At 50.1% G+C, this 18945-nt stretch overlaps 1 protein-coding gene across 1 annotated transcript in view; it reads right to left on the bottom strand.

The window, feature by feature from the left end:
- GABBR2 (gamma-aminobutyric acid type B receptor subunit 2) overlaps positions 1-18577 on the bottom strand; it is a 416683-nt gene extending 398106 nt beyond the window's left edge. The window contains exon 1 of the mRNA XM_015117226.3: positions 17770-18577. Within this exon, the coding sequence (XP_014972712.3) occupies positions 17770-18090 (321 nt within the window). The 5' untranslated portion in view covers positions 18091-18577. The remainder of the gene's footprint in view (positions 1-17769) is intronic.
- Between the last annotated feature and the right edge of the window lie 368 nt (positions 18578-18945).

Here is an 18945-nt window from a genome sequence, read left to right as displayed (position 1 = left end):
CCTATCACAGCAGGGCTCTCATGGAAACACTCAGCAATCCCAGATATGCCTTTCTTGACTTTAGTCAAAGACTTTCCAGTGTCATTATCTAATTTAAGCATAAAATCACCCTGAGAGAGGTTGGAGCAGGTGCCTTGCCCTATTTTACAGGTGAAGAAACGGAGTCTCAGAGAACCCAAATTTCAGGAACCAGGACCAAGTCTTCCAAGATCCAAACCTGTATTCTGAACACATCCTTCCTTTGCCTTGGACTCCCACAAAGCCATTACAGCTGTTTTGCTAAACACCTAAAACTGATTTATTTTTGGTAAAAATCCAATTTCATCTTTATACATCAGCTTCTTTATCAGTGGTTGTGAGAAAACCACTGTATTGCTCTATTCAGAATCTCTTCCATCCAAATGTGTAGAGAAGGAATAGCCCACCCTTCTCTGCCCAAAGAGGAAGTCCTGTTTGGTAGCAAGCGCTGGAACCTGGCAGGTCTCAGAAGGAAAGCCATTCTGCATCCCAGCTGGGAACCAAGACAGTGATCCTCTCAAGAGGGGCTGATTAATCCCTAGAATCCAGAATGACAGTGGCCCCCGGAGCGCTGCTGTCCAAACCCAGGACATAGCCCATCAGGGAATAAAGGAGAAACCCAACCCAGGCCAGATATCCTGCCACACTCCAACAGAGACAGGTCTTAGGGACCAACACTGTGTGTGCACCTGCCTCAAAAGGACAACTTCCTCTGCACCCAGACTGGCCGCCCTTCAGCCCGAGGGACAGCCTGGGGAAGTCAGCACCAGTCTTCTGCACTGTGACTGCACAGCCAGGCCTGCCAACCTGGCCTCTCGCTGCTGAGTTCCACGACAGTTATACCAGCACAGATCACTGCTACTCACTGCTTCCCTTCATCAAGAACGCCATTAAGAGAAACGTAAAGCTGATTGCATCTACTATGTCCACCTACAGACCCAACTTAGAGTAAGCTTTAAAAATCCCTCATGGGCCTTCTTCAAGACCCTGAGTCATTTTTCGATTGTTAAAATTAGAATGATCTCAGGGCAGACACATTCCCAAATCTAAGTGATGTCAAACAAGGATGGGTCCCATTCCCATTCAGTGTTATCAGGCATCCGCGGAGTGCCTAGCTCCAGCTGGGGTGTTTGGGAATACATACTCTCACCCTAGCCTCACGGACAAACCCTGCAAGGCAGGTAAACTCATCTCCCTGTTGCACCAGGGGAATGACAGGCTCGATAAGTTACAGGGCTTGTCAACCCCAGGAAGTGACAAAGCCAGGGTTTAACTCCAAGTCAGCCTAATCCACCTTTCTTCCCCTGTGCCCTAGTCTTTGCAGTGTCCCTGGAGGTGACCTTGCCCAGCTCTCAGGTGACTGGGGGTGTGTTCTCCAGCTTTGGCCAACAGGAAACTCTTTTCTGACAGCAAGGCTAGAAGCCAGGACCTTGCGGAGGCCCTCGGCGAGCGCTGATTGATTAAAAAATGTGCTTTCAGACACTGCGGGCCCAAAGGTGACTGTTTCCCAGGCCTTCCAGCTCTCTGTCCACGGTGTCTCTTGCGGTCAGTCACCTAGGTGCTGGCCACATCTGAATGGCTCAGCACTGTCCCCTCAAAGTCCTACCTTCCAAGCTTTGCTCACACAATTCCCTCCTACCACAGGGCTCTTCCCACATCTTCTACCTCCTGTCCTTCAAGGCCAGCTCAAAGGTCGCTTGCGGGGAAAGGCCCTTCCAGGTTCCCCCCTGTGAGAACTCAATTCACCACCTCCTCTTTGTGCTGCTGGAGTTCTGACCGGAGCCTCTGCTAACAGGACCTTCAAATCCTCCTCAGAGCATTTTTGTATTTGACACTATTGTGGCGCTTACTATGTGTCAGGCGGTGGTTGAAGTCTTCAACAGTCACTGATAACTATCAGTGTTGGTAGCCGTCCTATGAAGCAGGTACTATTATTATTACCCCATTGTACAGAGAAGAACAGTGAGGCACAGGGAGATAAAGTGGCTTGCCCAGAACTAACACAGCTAGTAAGTGCTCTTACCAGAGTCACTTGCTTGCATGTGAGTGGCCTACATTGTCCTGTGAGCTCCCTAAGGGCAGAGGTCACACCCGAGTCAAGTTCGGATCCTGGCAGGAGGCAGGTGCTCTGAGCTTGCTCCTGAATGGAACTCAGAGTCCAGCATGAGGTCACCTCCCCCGTGTGGCAAGCTGTGGTGGCCTGAAGTGTGGATATGAGTCCACCCAACATCCAGCCAGTCTGAGCGCCTCCCTGGGCCACCTTTAGAGTCTTTCTGGAGGTGCTTAGGAGGATGAAATAGAAAGTGCATTCTCGTCCATGAAGCCAACAGTGTCTACACATACAGCTCACCATCTATAACCTTCCACTCTCTCCAGGGCTTGGCCCAAAGCCCTTCGGGAACAGCCATGATAGGTGACTCCCAGAAGTCTGGCTGGATCCTGGGACCCCAAACAAGAGAGCAGGACCACAGACCCCATCTGGCTGGACTGTAGCATGCCTTGTGAGCCCAAGGGCACTGGGCTCAGAGTCAGGCTGACTTAGACTCGCTGCCTCACCCCAGCTTACAATGCAGAGCTGCAGTTTCCCCAGGTACGATTGGGACTAAGGAGAAGAATTCTTCTCTTGTTGTTTAATTGTTAAAATAATACCAACAATTAAACAATGAGAATTATAAATGCTGTGCAGTGCTAGAGTTGACTATTTCTTCCAAATGCATCATTCAGTAACACCCTAGTAACAGAAGAACCATTTTATAAGAACTAAATGAGACATCAGCCGCCCTTCAGACTTTACCAGGTCGATACAAATGACATATTCCTTGGAATGCTCAAAGAAGAGATGGGGGTAGGGCAGTCTGGGCTGTCTCTCAGCAACACTTGGCCCAGTTCTCCCTCGACCCCCGGCGTGGCCTATGTTGATAGATCAGCGAGTCTTCCTCACCCGGACACCTCGAGGTTCCTCAATCCCAGCCTCTAAGCCAGGCCTGGCTGCCACCATTGGCTCCCTTCAGCTCTGCCTTGCTGCCATAGCCTCTTCAGAAGCCTGAGGTCTCCTCTGAAACCAGGATGAGGCTCTGACCCCTGAGGAGGCCAATCTTGGGACACAGGCCTCTTTCTCCAGGGCCACCCACTGAGGGCCAAAACAGAAACTGAAGGTTTCAGTCCCAGGCACTGAGCACTTTCCACGTGCACTGATCCACACAGATGCCATCCCCGGGCCCCTCCATGATATCAGGTGGTAGCAGGGGGCTCCAGTATCAGCTATATCTCTAAACTAGCCTTGCCCTCAGCAGCCCGTGCTCTGGCCCCCACTCAAAGCAAGGTCTCCCTTGCAGATCATTCTGCCTTTCCGTCCAGCAGGCCCCACTACATCCTAACAATTTCAACTCCAGAGGCCGGGAGTCACCTTTATTCCTTTCCCTCCCAGAGGACCCCCCTGTTCCTTAGACAAAGTGGCCATTGATCCTCAGTGACTTTAAAGCTTCCTAAGGGGCGGGGCTTTAGAATGTCATCTGAATACAGAGCCAGACCAGAGCTCAGAGCTGACCCTGGGCTTCTCCAGCTCACAAGTTCTAAGCTCTTTCTACTACACCTTGCCACTAGCCAGGTGCACATATGAAAGCAACCACATCAGTGCCCAGCGCATAGTAGGGATTCAATAAGGACCTGTCCCTGTCATTTTGTTTTCTCCATTGTAGACACAAAGTTGGAATTAGGGCCTTCTAGGCCACAGCACGCAGAGAATTCTGAGCAGCCAGGTCAAAGCCAATCTGATGGTTAAAAACCCAGTGTCCACAGGCGCCTGGCTGCTCTCCTTTTGAGGAGGAGGTAGCCAGCTAGCAACTGTTGCCCCCAAACTCTCAAGCCAGACTCAACATTTCCACACTGCCTGGCCCAGAACCCTGAGATCTCCACCAAATACTTGTACATCTGCTTGGAGAAGTCAAAGCTCTTTCTGGAGAAAATGAAAACAGCCCAGCACACTGGCATTCCAGCCGCCCACGCCTGGGCTGTAGTGGACTGGCCCAGTCTGGGTATTTCATATTTTAAGCTGGTGGGCTAGTCTCTCCCCCAGCCACCCAACTAGCAACCCCCAATGATTTGAGGTCTAGGCCCCCACTGATGGCCAGGATCCCAAATTGATGCTTACAGAAGACAGCCCTCACTAACCTTCATGCCCCCAAGTTTCTGCCCTGAGACCCCTGATCAATACCCTGGTGGTGGATGGCCTGCCAAAAACAGATGACTGGCTTTTGAAGGCATTTAACAGTTGAAAGGAAACATGTTAACTACCTCTTGTTCTAGATTCTTCAGTAAGACAGCCTGCTAGGTCACAAAACCTCGGTCCCCTGAAGAACTGCTTTCAGAGTGTTATAATCTAATACTGTGTCCTCCTTTATTAGGGGGTTAAATGAATCACTCACATGAATGGCATCACTGTGTCTTCTATAAAGTTGTCATTGGAAGTATCCAACGGTCTTGAGAGAATGACCCAGAATTGATTACTCTTTGTGTTTAGTTTCAGGCATATTTTATATCTGCACCACTTTACAGCTTCCTAAAGCCCTTCCATATTCTTATATCTCTCCCTTCCTCTCTCTCTCTCTTTCTCCGATCTCTACAATAACTCTATGAAAAAGCAGAGCAGACCTTACTATTCTCATTTTATAGGTGATAAAACTAAGGTGCAGAGAAGTTAAATGATGAGCTCAAGGTCATCCATTAAAGAGTGTCAACATTGGGTCACCCATGGAGAATCCAGAGCTCTTTCCACTGAACCGCCCTACCTCTAACCTAAAAGATTTGTCTCTGGATCCTAAAAGGAAATGTGTCCTCATCACACAGGAACATCAGAGCATCTCTGTCCTGCCTTCAAATCCAGTGTTCAACTGGAACAATCCATTCCTCACCAGATGCCTGATAACATCATCTCTCTCTGTTCCACTTAGGGGCCCAGTTGTGATTTTTATCCAAAATCGTTCTATTTTACCTTGTGTTTAGCACCACTCACGCGAAATGCATTTGCAATGTGCCAGGGGCCGTGCTGGGTGCTCCAGACACAGAGACCTTCATTCACTCACATATATTCTGGAGTACCTGCAGGCTCTGTCCTGGGCTTTGGGGCACAGCAGACACCAAACAGATGCTGTGCCTGTCCTCATGGGCTGGCCCAGCTCGTAGCCTGGTGGGGCAGTGGACAATAACAAGTAGTGATTATAAAGCAGAGTTATAAAGACTTCACTGGGGACACCAGCCCCAAGGGCCAGTGGAGGCTTCACCACTGAGCTCTCGGTGCACCTCAAATCCTTCCAGAAATGGATGGGGCTTAAAAACACCCCCTAACTTAAAAACCCCATTCAATGAAACTCAGACACAGACCACAACTTCTTCATTGGCCTCAAACGCACAATCCCCCACTGAAATAAGAACCAGTTTTTATGCAACTACATAGCATTTCCCATTTTCATATGCATTATAATAAATAATAACAGTAAAACTTAGTATAAAATCTACTCAGTGTGGATCTCTGTGCTCAGTGTTTGACATGAATGCTCCAAGTCAACCCTCAAAATAACTCTCTAAGAGAGTACCATCCCGTCTTATGGTCAAGGACACTGGGGCTCAGGGGACAGGCAGTGTCAGCATGCACACACAGGCTGACTGATGCGCAATGTCTTTCTACAGCATCCAGCTGTCTCCCCCACACCCCACAGGCACTGAAAAAAAAACTAGCATGCCGTTTATAAACGTCAAGATTGGCCTCAGAATCCTCCAGCCGTCACTCAGTCTCCAAATAGTTACTGAGCACCTACTATGTGCTAGAAAGTGTGCTGGACGTTACGGTGAGCCAAAACAAACCAGTTCTTGCACTCATGGGGTTCACAGTCCCCTTGTGGAGCAGGAGGGAGACCAATAGGGATCAACTAATCCAACAAAAGTTAACTTGTGGCTATGATAAGCACTGGAAGGGAAAGTTCATGGTTCTTAGAGAAAACATGATAGGTGATTTTGCCTAATCGGGGAGGACAGAGAATGCACACCTGATCTAGGATTTAAAGAATGAAGAAAGGTGGCAAGAGCATTCCAGGCCACAGTAACAGCTCATGCAAAGGTCCTGTGCAGGAAGGAGCACACTCACCCAAGACACAGAAAGGACCATGTGACTGGGCCTAAGGAAGAGAGGGAGAGTGCTCAGCAGCAATGCTGGGAGTGGGCAGGGCAGACTGCAGAGGGCCTGCAAGGCCGTGGGAGAAGCTGTGTTCCCATCCCAAGAACAATGGTGAGTCCCTGCATGGTATCAAGCTGGGAGGCCGCTGGACTGGATTGCTGGGTCAGTGGTCTTAACTGTCTTCTCTACCCGGGGGTGCCCACCCACACCATCACACTCCTCATGCTTCATGGTAATGATCCCTGGGCCTCCTCCCCCATGTGCCTTTGAAAGCACAGCTATTTTGGAGTTATCTCCATATGCTGTGTAACAAACCCAGAGCCTGGCACCAAGTAGGTGCTTAGCAAGTATACCCTAAATTCATAAAAGAAGCACCACTATTACCCTTGAGATGATCCGAGTCTATCAGGAGACACACCCAGACATAAACACTGCCACCCTGAGTAAACACAACGGAAGGTGACAAGTTCTGGAAGCGACAAGTTCTCCAGGTGCCAGGGGATAGAGAGCAGATCTGTGTGAGTCAGGTGTGTAGACAGACACACTTAAAGTGAGTAGAGAGTGCAGGGTTGGCTGTGTATGACTGAGTGGGTGGACAGAGAAATGGGAGAGGGTGGGGTTGAATCCCAGAGAGAGGCAAGCAGTTGGGGGTGAAATTTGCAAGCAAAAAAAAAAAAAAAGCCATTGCCGCTTGCTTTTATTGGAGGAAAAAAACTTGCCGCTTGCTTTTATGGGAGGAAAATAACTATACGAAGATGTTGGTTTACTCAGAGCGTAAGCTACAGAGATCAAAGTCAGACCACCCAGATTCAAATCTCAGCTCCACACCTGGTTGTTGTGATGTTAAATAAGTCACATAAGCTCTCTAAGCCTCATCTGTAAAATGCGGACAATAAGAGTAAGGACCTCATAGGACTGTAGTGAAGACTAAATGAATGAATGCTGCAAAGCACTGACATAGGTGCTAACATATAGTAAGCACTGGATAAAGGTGAGCTACTGTTGTTCTAGTTTCTTTTTCTTCATCTACCTACCTGCAACTAAATGTTCCCGTTTCCTTTTCCTTTGTTTATGACCATGAGATTTAGAAGCTCTCCACAGGCTTCCCAAAGTTTCTAGAATTCCTAGAGTCCAGGAAGGACCTCTGAAGGTTATTTGGGCTCCAGAGGATGCTTTGTGGAGTGACAACCAAGCCAACTCTCCCATCAAAGCCAAGGCACTCTTTCAGCTGAACTCAGTGGGGGCATTCGCACAGGCTCTGGTCATCTGCCCCAGAGTGAGCATGTGGGTCCCCATCAGCCAGTTACATCCCTGAAACAATTCTGGGCATTTTTCAGAAAGGCTTCAGTGAATGGTAGTTCTAGAAACAAGACGATTTGGATAATATAGTGATGATTATTGTAAGTATGGCCATTGCTTTCAAAATCAGTTTTCTCTGAACAAAGTCAAGTGGATCATAAGAAGAGCATGAAAATATCATTTTTCTCTGTGCCACCTCCTGACCCCGCACCATGAGAGTAGCAATAATGCATCACTCCACAAAGTCCTTCTTTGGCTAGATTTTATCTGAACAGTGACTGATGATGTCCTTGCCAAATGGCAGGAGAAGGGGGTCTGCTTCTGCCAGCAGCTGTGGAACATGGGCATTGATGAAGACAGATGAGTCCACTCACTCAACACTTTGGATCTACCACTAATTTTCTAGATGACAATGACACTTCATCCTTCCAGCAATGTAGACTACTCTAAAAAAATCAGAAAAGTAGAAAATTGGCAAAAGAATGCCCCGATCAGCCCAAAAAAGTGTTCAATGTTCATTCACACAGCCAAGAATTTTCAGACTCTTAAACCCCAGCTCATAACCAATGTACTCTTACTTTACTCACAATTCTTTGTTTTTATTTTTCATTACTATTATTATTTTGAGACAGAGTCTCACTCTGTCACCCAGGCTGGAGAGCAGTGGTATGATCTCGGCTCACTGCAACCTCCACCTCCCAGGTTCAAGTGATTTTCCTGCCTTAACCTCCTGAATAGCTGGGATTACAGGTGCGCGCCACCACACCCGGCTAATTTTTGTATTTTTAGTAGAGACGGGATTTCTCATGTTGGTCAGGCTGGTCTCGAACTCCTAACCTCGTGATTCACACGCCTCGGCCTCCCAAAGTGCTGGGATTACAGGCATGAGCCACTGCGCCCGGCCTTTACTCACAATTCTAACAAACTTGGTTATTTAGTTTGGGGTCCAGACCTATTCTGTCACCATCAGGGAGACGGTCCCTTTCAAGCTGAACATACCCAGTTCCTGAGTCATCCTGGCCACCATAGAAGAATAAAGAGCAGAAGCTTCTGGCCCAGGAGCAGGGAGCCTGGAAGAAGCCTTGCTATTAGGGGATTCCAGGGAATATATTTTCTCACTATACCCAGATCTGCACTGGACCACCTGACTCACCAAGGCTGATGAACTGGCTTCATTCCCACAATTTCTACTAGGACCAGAGCCCAGTCTAGCCTCCTTTGGCTCTCATGCTCTCTGGAGGCGAGAGTAAGATATCAGAACATGTTTCCTAAGTCCTCCGTCCACTGGTTAGTGTACTGCTCCAATAAACTGACCTCCTAAAACCATAATGCTTCTCAGAAGCTGGAAAGTATTTATTTCCTAGGTTTTGATGTACCTTGGAGGATGCTGCATGTATTTGTCAGAGGAGAAGAGAATGACATCACAAAATCTTCTATTGGAACATCCAAGCACCCTTTCCCCTTTTTACACCACAACTACACAGCCCCCAAAAGCACTAAATAAGAACCCGAAAGAATGAATAAAGAGCAAGCAGAAAGCTCACCCCCACACGGCTTGGCATACAAAGCACTTCCTCCATTTGTTAAAACTCTGCCCATTAATCCTTTTAGAACTGGAGAGCTGGAATCCAGGCTTTTAGATCTATTTGTTCGATAAATATTTATTGAGCTCCTGCTCTGTGCCTGGCCCTGAGATAGTGCCTAAGGCGACCACAGAGGAGCCAGACACACCCAGTGCCTGCCCTTTTGGTGCTAACAGTGGAGCAGGGATCCTCGATTAGTGCTGCAATTCACAGAGAACAGCAAAGACTTCCCTGTGGTCTCAGCAACTAACCCAGTACCAAACCCCGCTGCTGACCCTGTCTGGGGCTCACACACCCACGGTTTCAGCCTGGCTCCTCTGTGTGTCCCTGGAAAGCCAGGTACAGACAGGAAGGCATTTCACCAGCCTCACTGTGCACTGTTACATAACGCTAGAGAAGAAGAAGAAAAGAAAGTAATAGATAGAATGCAGCTGCTCACTGGGCAAACCATGCCATTTAATTTCCTCACCTTCCTAAAACCAAAATAAGTAACAAAAAACATTAGAGATAAGAAATCACTTACATTTTACTCCCCAACAACATGGAGGATAACCAACCAGGTGCCTGGAGAAGAGGAATGCCTTCCCTTCCCCCACATCCTCTGCTAACCCCTCCTGTGGCTGGGCTATGCCACGTGTAATTGTTTTTGTCTATCTTGACCACCTGTTGAACAGTGAGCTCCTCAAGGGCAGGATCTGTGTTTCATCCATCTCTGTATCCCAGAGCCTAGAATAGGGCCAGGTGTAGTAAGTAGTAGGGCACTGTAGAAGAAACAGGCAGTGTCTGTGGCAGCCAACCAGGTAGGCCCCACCCTCCTTTGACGAAAGAACCTACAGGAGGAGATGCAATCAGCTAATGATCATCAGCTGCAGCACCTTTAAGACCTGCTACAGCCTTCAAGCTAAGAGTAAAATCTCCCACAGCGGACCTCAGCCAATCACTGAGTTGGGTGGGGATTCTAGAGCCTGGCTCATTGTGTCTGATAGGAAAGTCCTGTAATGGGCAATCTTGGCTCTGGAGCTCTTCCTACCCAACTCTCCTTCCTTCTGCCTCTCCTTCCACAGGTGTCAGAACAGCATCATGGACAGAGGATTTCCCTACCTCTTCTTATCTTTCACAGGGATGGCTTCCAAGATCTCTTATGCTTACAAGTCTATCTTGGCATTTCCTTCCTGAAGGACCCCAAATGACAAGTGTCCACCCAGTGGAGGAGAGCCACCCAGGACGACCTCTGACACACACTGGACTTTCTGTGGGCAATGAATAATCTTACTGTGTTAAGCAATGGAGATTTCAGGATTTGTTTGTTAGTGCAGCACAGCCTCATCTACCCTAACTAACCAAAGACATATATCCTAGATACTGTCTGTTTAGTACCCCTGTTGCATTGTTATTTTGCACTTCCAGCTTGCTAATTTCCCTGCTGAGATCTCAGATTTCTGTATGAAGAAGTTGATGTTACTCTGCCCACAGGGAGGGAAAGCCAAATATAAAAAGAAGGTCCCTTTAAAGATAAAGTTAGCATGCTAACATTCTTAGCCCAATACCAAACACTAAACAGACCCTTAGTGTATCAGTTCCACCCACCACCCCAACTCATTCTTTAAAAAGGAATTTGGGGACAGAGAAGGTATGTCCGTGGATGCCTGGCTAGGTCTGAGGAATTTCTGGGGTGCTCATATTGCCTTCATATTGGGGAGCTTGGGGGTTAGTGCTGCATGCTAGGCACATGCAGAGGGCAGCTACAGCTCAGCAGTTCGCTTGGCCCTGATATGTAGCACCACCTCAGTCCTTAAATGAGGGAGGAAGATCCTGGGGAAGAGACAAGACCAACCATCCCAGGGGGTGTTAACTCAGAAAGCAGACTCGAATAGATGCACCTCCAGTTCAGCGCCTCACCATTTACTCATGCAGGCTGCTCGCTAAGCCCCATAAGGCCCTGAGGGATGAGACTGACCCCACCCTCAAGAGCTGCCAGCCAGTAGGGGAGAAAGCGACAAACACAGCTATGACACAGGCAGAAGGAAAGACACGCCGGGAGACACACATGAATAAAGGCCTCAGTGTCTGCACCCTCTTCTGCCAGCATGCCTTCTCTGCAACACAGCACCAGAAAACAAGGGACCCGTCACACTGCTCTGTATTTACTCTGGGCTTTGAGCTGCCCCACCCATTACACTTATTCCTTGTCACAGTCCTGGGAGGTCAGCACAACGATCCCCAGACTGTACGGAAAGAATAACAATGGGAACAACAGAACAGCAATATTTCCTGAGCACTCGCAGTGTACCGAGCATTGATTGGATGGTGTCACCTGGATCATCTCATTTGTCCCTTATGCACCTGATAAGGCAGTTGGTATATCAGCCCCATTTCATCGATGAAGAAACCGAGGCAAACAGACCTCACCAAGGTCACCAAGCAGGTGAGTGGTGCCCAAATGAGGATACAAACCCAGTTCTCCTGACCCTAGGGCCAGGGCTCATTGGACAGGTGTGAGGTGAGCACGTGGCCTCACCCCTGCAGGAACCCTCTCTCCTTATTCCCCTACGGTGCATCTAATTCCAGTGACTGTTCTGCCAATGACACACACCCCTTCCCCAGACATTGGTTCCCTCTCTGTTGCCCCTCCTGCCCTGTCGGGTCTCAGTGCTGCCCGTTCTTCACAACACCACCTCCTGCCTCCCTGTCTCCATTCAGGCCCCATCACCACTCCCTTCAACTGTTACAGTAATTTCCCAGCCCCTCCGACTCCAGGCTCATTCTGTCTCTGGTCCAGCCTCTTCATGCCCACCAGCCTTGATAGGATCACACCCATGCTCAAAGACATCACACGGCTCCTTGCAGCTCCAGATTAAAGTCTTGACATATTAAACCTCCAGATTAAACCTTCTTGACATAGCATTGAAAGCCGTCCACACCCAGCACCTTTCCCTCTACAAACCCTGCATTTGGGTGAAAACATAACATCAGTGCTCTCCAAACACACTGCACACTTTTTTGCTTCCATTTTTGATCTTGGAGACCCTTCCTGGTATCCAATGACCGTTTCCCAGAGCCTCTGCCTCTCTCTGTCAACTTTATATTCACTCTTCCAGGCTTACCTTCTCCAGGAGGCCTCTCTGGACCTATGTGATCATCCCTTTCTCTAAATGCCCCTGGCTTCTATTGTTTCTTTCTTCAATTTAGCACTCCCCAGCTGCCTGCCTTTGTGGCTATTTGTGATCAGACTCACTGGCATACAAACCCTTAATGGCCTCTGATTTCCTTGGAGGAATCACCTCTCCCCCACTCTGCGTTCAGGTGGTTGGGTGAAGCTGACCTCACCTCCCTCTCTCATAATGAAAGGAGGGCAGAATTTCTAGACCTGGCTCGTCAGGGTCATGTGATTTGTTCGTGGATAAACACATGACCCAATTCAACCCAATGAGATATAAGCTTGAGACTTTTGCTAAAACAGTTGGGAAAGCAACACTCTTCTTACTGGAGTTTCTAAACTGGAAGTGTGTAAACCTGCAGCTTCTAGAGGCCATCTGTGCCACCACATGGGGAGAGGCTGCCTGAGAGTGAAGCCAACACAGAAGAAATCAAAGCCAAGAGGCAGAGAGGAAGATATTTTTAAAGATATCATTAGAGCCCCTGAATTTGGCCATGCCTGCATATAGCACACCTTAGGCTTTTTCAGTTATATGAACCTGTTAAAGTCGGGTTTCTGTTATTTGCAACAAGAATACTAAACAACACACTTACTAAGAGCCAGGCAGCATGCTGGGCAGTGGGGGTGCAGCTGCAAATAAGATGTAAGCCTGAATCTGAAACTGCTCACGTTCTTTTTAAAATTTTTAAATTTTATTTTGTTTTATTTTTGAGACAGAGTCTTGCTCTGTTGCCCAGGCTAGAGTGCAGCAGCACAATCACAGCTCACTGAAGCCTTTACCTCCTAGGCTCTAGCAATCCTCCTGCCTCAACCTCCCTTGTAGCTGGGATCACAGGCGCATATCACCATGTCAGGCTAATTATTTTATGTAGAGACAAGGTCTCCCTATGTTGCCCAGGCTGGTCTTGAACTCCTTGGCCTCAAGCAATCCTCTCACCTCAGCCCCCCCCAAAATGCTGGGATTACAGGCATGAGCCACCACACTCAGCCTATCTTTTTATTTTTTAATAAAATAAAAAAAGTTTATTTTTTAATAAAATAAAAAAATTATATTTTATTGTACTGAGATTTAATTAACTATATTGAGATTTAATACAGTTAAACCTGTACTGAGATTTAATTATCTTACACACTTTAAAGGGGTGATGTTATATATATATAAAGTGTATAATTCCATGGCTTTTAGTATATTCACAGAATTATGCAACCATCTCCACTATCATTTTCTACCTTGCATTAGAAATGATGAATATGTTCTTGCCCTGTTCTCTATTCGCCAGCTGTCTCTCTCAAACCCAGGGCTATGTTTTACACTTTTCTGCAGCATCAACAGCTCCAGTACGTGCTCAGTAAACACCTGCTGAGCTGTACTCAGACCTTTTTAGGAAGCACAGCCTCAATTCAACAGTCCTTTAAATCCTTTCTAAAGCATGGTGAATAAGGGGAAAGATCTTTGGCAAAGCCACTCAAGAAAAACGACATGCTAACCAATCGCTGGGATTTCTACATTAGATCTTGGCATCAGGGTGATCTTTCTGACAGTTTCACCCCTAGACTGGGCTTCTTGGCTCCCTGAACTTTCTCTAAGTTTATTATTGAATGATATAAGATAGTAACATGTGGGAAAACATATAGGTCCAACAATAGGGGAATGATTAAATACGTATGGTACACCCACAGGACAGAATAGTATACAGCCACCAAAAATCATCTTTACAAGGAGGATTTGAGGACATGGGGGAAAACCCAGGATACAACATTAACTGAAGGAAAAAAAACATAAAAGAGCATATGGAGTATGATACATAAAATAGTGAAAAATGTCAACTGGAAGGGAATGATGCTAATTATTAGATGTTATTATTTTTGTGTAGATGGATTATGGGCAATTATTTTTCTTTATGCTTCTCTGTAATTTTCAGCTTTTCCACAATGAATGTTAATCAAATTGAAAAAAACATTATCTTTAACTCATTCCTTGGCTATTATTTTATTTTATTAGTGTGGCGACCAAAGAATAAGAAACAACCACATGGAGACAGGAAGACAGGAAGACCACTTGAACCCAGGAGTTCAAGGCTGCCGTGAGCTATGATGTACCACTGCAGTCTCACTTGGGCAAGAGAATGAGACCCCCAGCTCTTTCAAATTAAAAAAAAAGGCATTTTCTCTCAGAGTTTTTAGATCAAACATTAAGTAATATGGTATATTTACCTTTTTACCTTGACTGCCAGGAAGCTCAGAGCTAAAATATAATACTCAATGCAATAACAAATTTAGCCCAGGTTCTTGGTATAGTAACTTCTATGTTTCTACATAGTTTCTGATGCTTTCTTTTATCTGTATTTTCAGTTGTCTTGCTTGTTCAAATCCTCATTGGAATATATAAACAAGTATTTGCTGAAGCCATTTGGTGTTACACCAGAGAAGCAGACGTTCTGATAGACAGGTATTCTGTTTGGCTGTTTCATTTTTACCAAAACACATGGCATTGAGTGGGGTTTTGAAAATCTACCACTATTCTACTTACAGAAGAGAGTCAATCTGGATGTAGGAGGCTCCTTTATTGAGACAGATTGTCCCCAGTGACCAGATTAACCCATTCCTTGCTAAATCTCCATCTCTCTGCAGACCATATGCATAAAAGTCCATACTGGTGCCCACAGTCACTGGCCATTGAGGCCACTGATTGACAGCAAATGTCAGCAAATCCAGCCAAAATCTGTTCACTCATCCACCCTGTGTTCAAGTCTACAAACGATGTGACACAGCCTGTAAATAATTAGGCAGTGTCCACAAAGACAGTCAATCTGAATAAACTAGACCCTAAACACTCTAACACTGGCCACAAACATTCTTTAGATTGCTCTGGATTTTACTGCAAATTACCTAGACTGATCCTTTCTTCACTCTGGCTCAGGGAGAAAGCACCTCTACTTTAAAGACAAGGCCACTTGTGAATTCACAGGAAATAAAAATGAAGGAAGGAGTCTGGGCACGGTGGCTCATGCCTGTAATCCCAGCACTTTGGGAGGCAGAGGCGGGCAGATCAGCTGAGGTCAGGAGTTCGAGACCAGCCTGACCAACATGGAGAAACCCCATCTCTACTAAAAATACAAAATTAGGTGGGCATGGTGGCACATGCCTGTAATCCCAGCTACACGGGAGGCCGAGGTAGGAGAATCACTTGACCCCGGGAGGTGGAGGTTGCAGTGAGCCAAGATCACGCCAATGCACTCCAGCCTGGACAACAAGAGCAAAACTCCATCTCAAAAAAAAAGGTGGAGGAAGAGGAAGAAGGGAGGCAGGAAACATTTATTTAGTGCTTACAGCATGCCAGAGCATCTTCTACCCTGGCTTGTTATCTTCCTTAAGCTGCGTGTCACCTGCAGAGTACACATAATATTCCCACCTAGGCTTACAGAGATTAAATGCCCAGCTCAAGGTCATCCAGGGTGGAAAGTAACTAGTTTCTCACTAAAACCCAGGCTTCACCTACCCCAAAGCCCTGACTCTGGACCCCTTCAAAAGGCTAGAGACACTTCTCTGTTTGCACAAGCTGAAATTATCTTCTGCCTTCCTTCCCACTGTTTTCTAAATATTCCCACGAATTGAAGAGTCTTCTGACTGCCTCATCCTCTTGACTTTGGGTCCTCTCACTCAGAAAGTCATCAAGACACACTTGAAAAATAAAATGTAAAGGCTTCAACCCACACCCTGAAACGAAGCACCCATCTCTTTGCTGCCACAAACAGGCCAGTATGAAATCTCTTTCAGGGCAGCTTTCTAAAGGGAAGAAACTGATGATGAAAACATTATGCAGCTGACAATACTTGGTGATGATGCAAGCAGGGCTGCCCTATCTAAAAATGTGTTTGTCCCCAAAAGACCGGCTTTGCAGTGACCCCTCCAGAAGAATATGTGCGGTAGCAACAGAGAAACTGTCAAGAAGATATACCTCCCTGTAACTGCATTGCTCTCTCCATTTATGTGTGCCAGACAAGTACCCCCACAGAACTTGAGATGCTCGGGCAAAGACGAGGGCGACAGGAATGTCATTCGGAAATGATTTCACACCGGGTTAGCCCTGCACAGCCAGCCAGCTTGCATCCTCTGGGGCAGAGGACGCCTCTCCGCCTGCAGCAGCCTGCGCGCACCGCTGCCAACTGCCACCGGTTCCTTCACCTTTTATTTACAGCGCGGAGCAAGCTGGTTCACCGGTGAAGCCGGGGAGGCAGGGAATAAGATACAATCTAGATTCTGCTCTTTCTCTGGGGACATAAACAGGGTCCGACCAAGGAGGAGGGGAAGCCCAGATTGCACCACCAGAGCGGTAGCGCGACCCTCCCCACAAAAGGGTTCTGCACCTGGACTCCAGCAGAAGCGCCTGGAGAGTCCCAGGAAGCCAGGGTCAAGCCCAGCGCCTCGGCCCGCTCCGCGCGGTGGAAGAGGCGCCAACCGAGCGTACTGCACAGGAAATCACTGCCCCCTTCAGGCCGCGTCTCAAACGCTGCGGCCGGAGCACAGGGGCTCGCTCAGTCCGGAAAAACTCGCAAACCCGACCTTGCGCGGCCAGCGATCGCTCCTCCAGACCCGCTCCGCACGCTCCAGCCCTGGGCTGGCGGTGAAGGTCCGCTCTGGGGCTTCAGGCAGAACCCAAACCGAGGCCGTGGGGAGGGGTGTTGGGATGGAAAGCCCTTGGCTCTCTGGCTCCGCTCAGGACTGCTCTCCAAGTCCGTGCTCGGGCTACTAGGTAGGATGCTTCAAGCCTGAGCCGGGAGAAACTGCCTGCAACCGCCCGGCCAACAGCAGCGGCGCGGCCAGACACCACTGCACTTCCGGGACGAGAACTGCCAGGGCACTTTCTGAGCAACTAACCCGAGGCTGGGGTCTCCTTTTGAAATCGCTCTGGCCACAGGCAGCGCCGGGCGCGTCCAGGCAGAAGCGCTGCAGAGCCGGTGGCCCCACACCTGCCCGCGCTGTGCGGGCTCAGAGCTGCTGGCGCGCACCAGGCGCTCAGCCACGTTGCACGCTCAAGCCCCTTGGGTTCCGGAGCCTTCCGGACCTCAAAGCGCGGCTCGGCTTCCCTGGGGGCCTGTGAGCAGGCCCGCGGCCCCTCCGGCCCTGGGTGGCCCAGTTTGCAGTCAATGAGCCTGTTCCTCCCACTCCGCACCTCGCAGCCCCATGAGCGGGACCTGGACAGGGGCAGTCAATGTAGGCCTTTGGGGGTCCAGCCCCCACCTTCTCCACTCCTTTTTCTCAGGTCAAAAGAGACCCCAGTCTTCCATCCCACCCCCACCCCTCCCCACACACACATACACACATAAGACCAGAGGAGGGGGTGCTCGGCAAATGTTACCAGCTGTGCCAGCCAAGCCCAGCAGGACCGCGGGGGGTGAGCACTGGGCACCAGACCTCTGTGGCCTCGGCAGACGCGGGCCGGTCAATAGGGGCTCTGACCAAAGGCCGGAGGTTGCCCCTGTCCAAACCACCCACCCCACTGCCCCCCGAAGCCCCGACGGCACGGGCAGCCGGACACTCACCTCGGTGTCATAGAGCCGCAGGTCGAGGAAGTACGGGCGCAGGAGTGACTCGTTGCGGATCTGCTCGATGGCCAGTTCCACGGCGGGGAGCACACCGCGCCCGATGCTGCCCTTGGCCACCTCCTTGGTGAGCGGCATGAGGCCCATGATGGAGAGCGGCGGGCTGCTGGGCGGCGGCCGTGGGGCGCCCCGCGCCCAGCCCCAGGCCCCGGGCGCCAGAGGCAGCAGCAGCGGCAGCAGCAGTAGCAGCAGCAGGCGCGCGGGCGGCGGTGGCGGCGGCGGCGGCGGCCCGGGCGGCCCGGAGCTCCGCGGGGAAGCCATGCCGCGCCGCGGGCTGCGGGCGCCGGCTCACTCGGCCCGCATGGCCTGGCCCGGCCCGCCGCCCCGCGCCAAGCTCTTCCCGCGGCGCCCGCGCAATGGCGCCGGCCCGGGCCCCGGCTCCGTCTCGGGCTCGGGTTCTGGCTCCGCTCAGAACGGCCGCGGCGGCGGCGGCAGCGGCGGCGCCCGTGACGGATCAATCACGCCGGGAAGGGGTGGGAGCGAGCGGAGTGCGGGAGGCGGGGAGCAAGCGAGCAAACGCGGAGAGGGGGGCCGGCGTCTCCGCGCGCGCCTCTCTCCAGCGCTGCCGCCCCGCACCGGGCCGCCTCCGCCCTCCCCCGTGCGCGCTCTGAACCGCTCTCCCGCAGGGAGCTGCTAGGCGGCAGCCCCTGGAGCCGGGCCTGGGGAGGGCGGACGGCAGGAAACGCGGGAGGCGAAGGCGAGGCTGCTCAGCGGCGGCTCGGGCCGCCTCCAGGGACGGGGACGAGCTGTGCGCGCAGGGGGTGGGGGAGGCGCTGGCGCTGCGGCGGCTGCGGGGAGGGCCACCTTCCCAGCACACGCACACACGCGCCCCCGGCCCTCCGCCGCGCCAGCTGCCGCTGCCCGCCGACCGCTGACCTCCAGGCACCAGAGCGCCCGGGGACAGCGATCTGGGAACCGGGACCGCGCGCTGGCACACGCAGTGGCCGCCGCCGCTCCGCCGAGCGCTGCCTGTAGCACCTGCACTGTGGTTTGGAACCGCTTTTTGGAGGTCTGGCCGGGAAGGTCTCGACAGGCGAACGTTCCACGAAGGCGTCCCAGAGGCATCTGCAGCCTACGCTCTCCCGTTCTGCTCTGGCGCCCACGAGCCCCTGACCG

This window comes from Macaca mulatta, chromosome 15 (genome assembly GCF_049350105.2).
Source record: "Macaca mulatta isolate MMU2019108-1 chromosome 15, T2T-MMU8v2.0, whole genome shotgun sequence".
In the NCBI taxonomy this organism is placed as follows: Eukaryota; Metazoa; Chordata; class Mammalia; order Primates; family Cercopithecidae; genus Macaca; species Macaca mulatta.
Note: the sequence above shows the minus strand (reverse complement) of the source record. Positions and strands in the feature narration are given on the sequence as shown.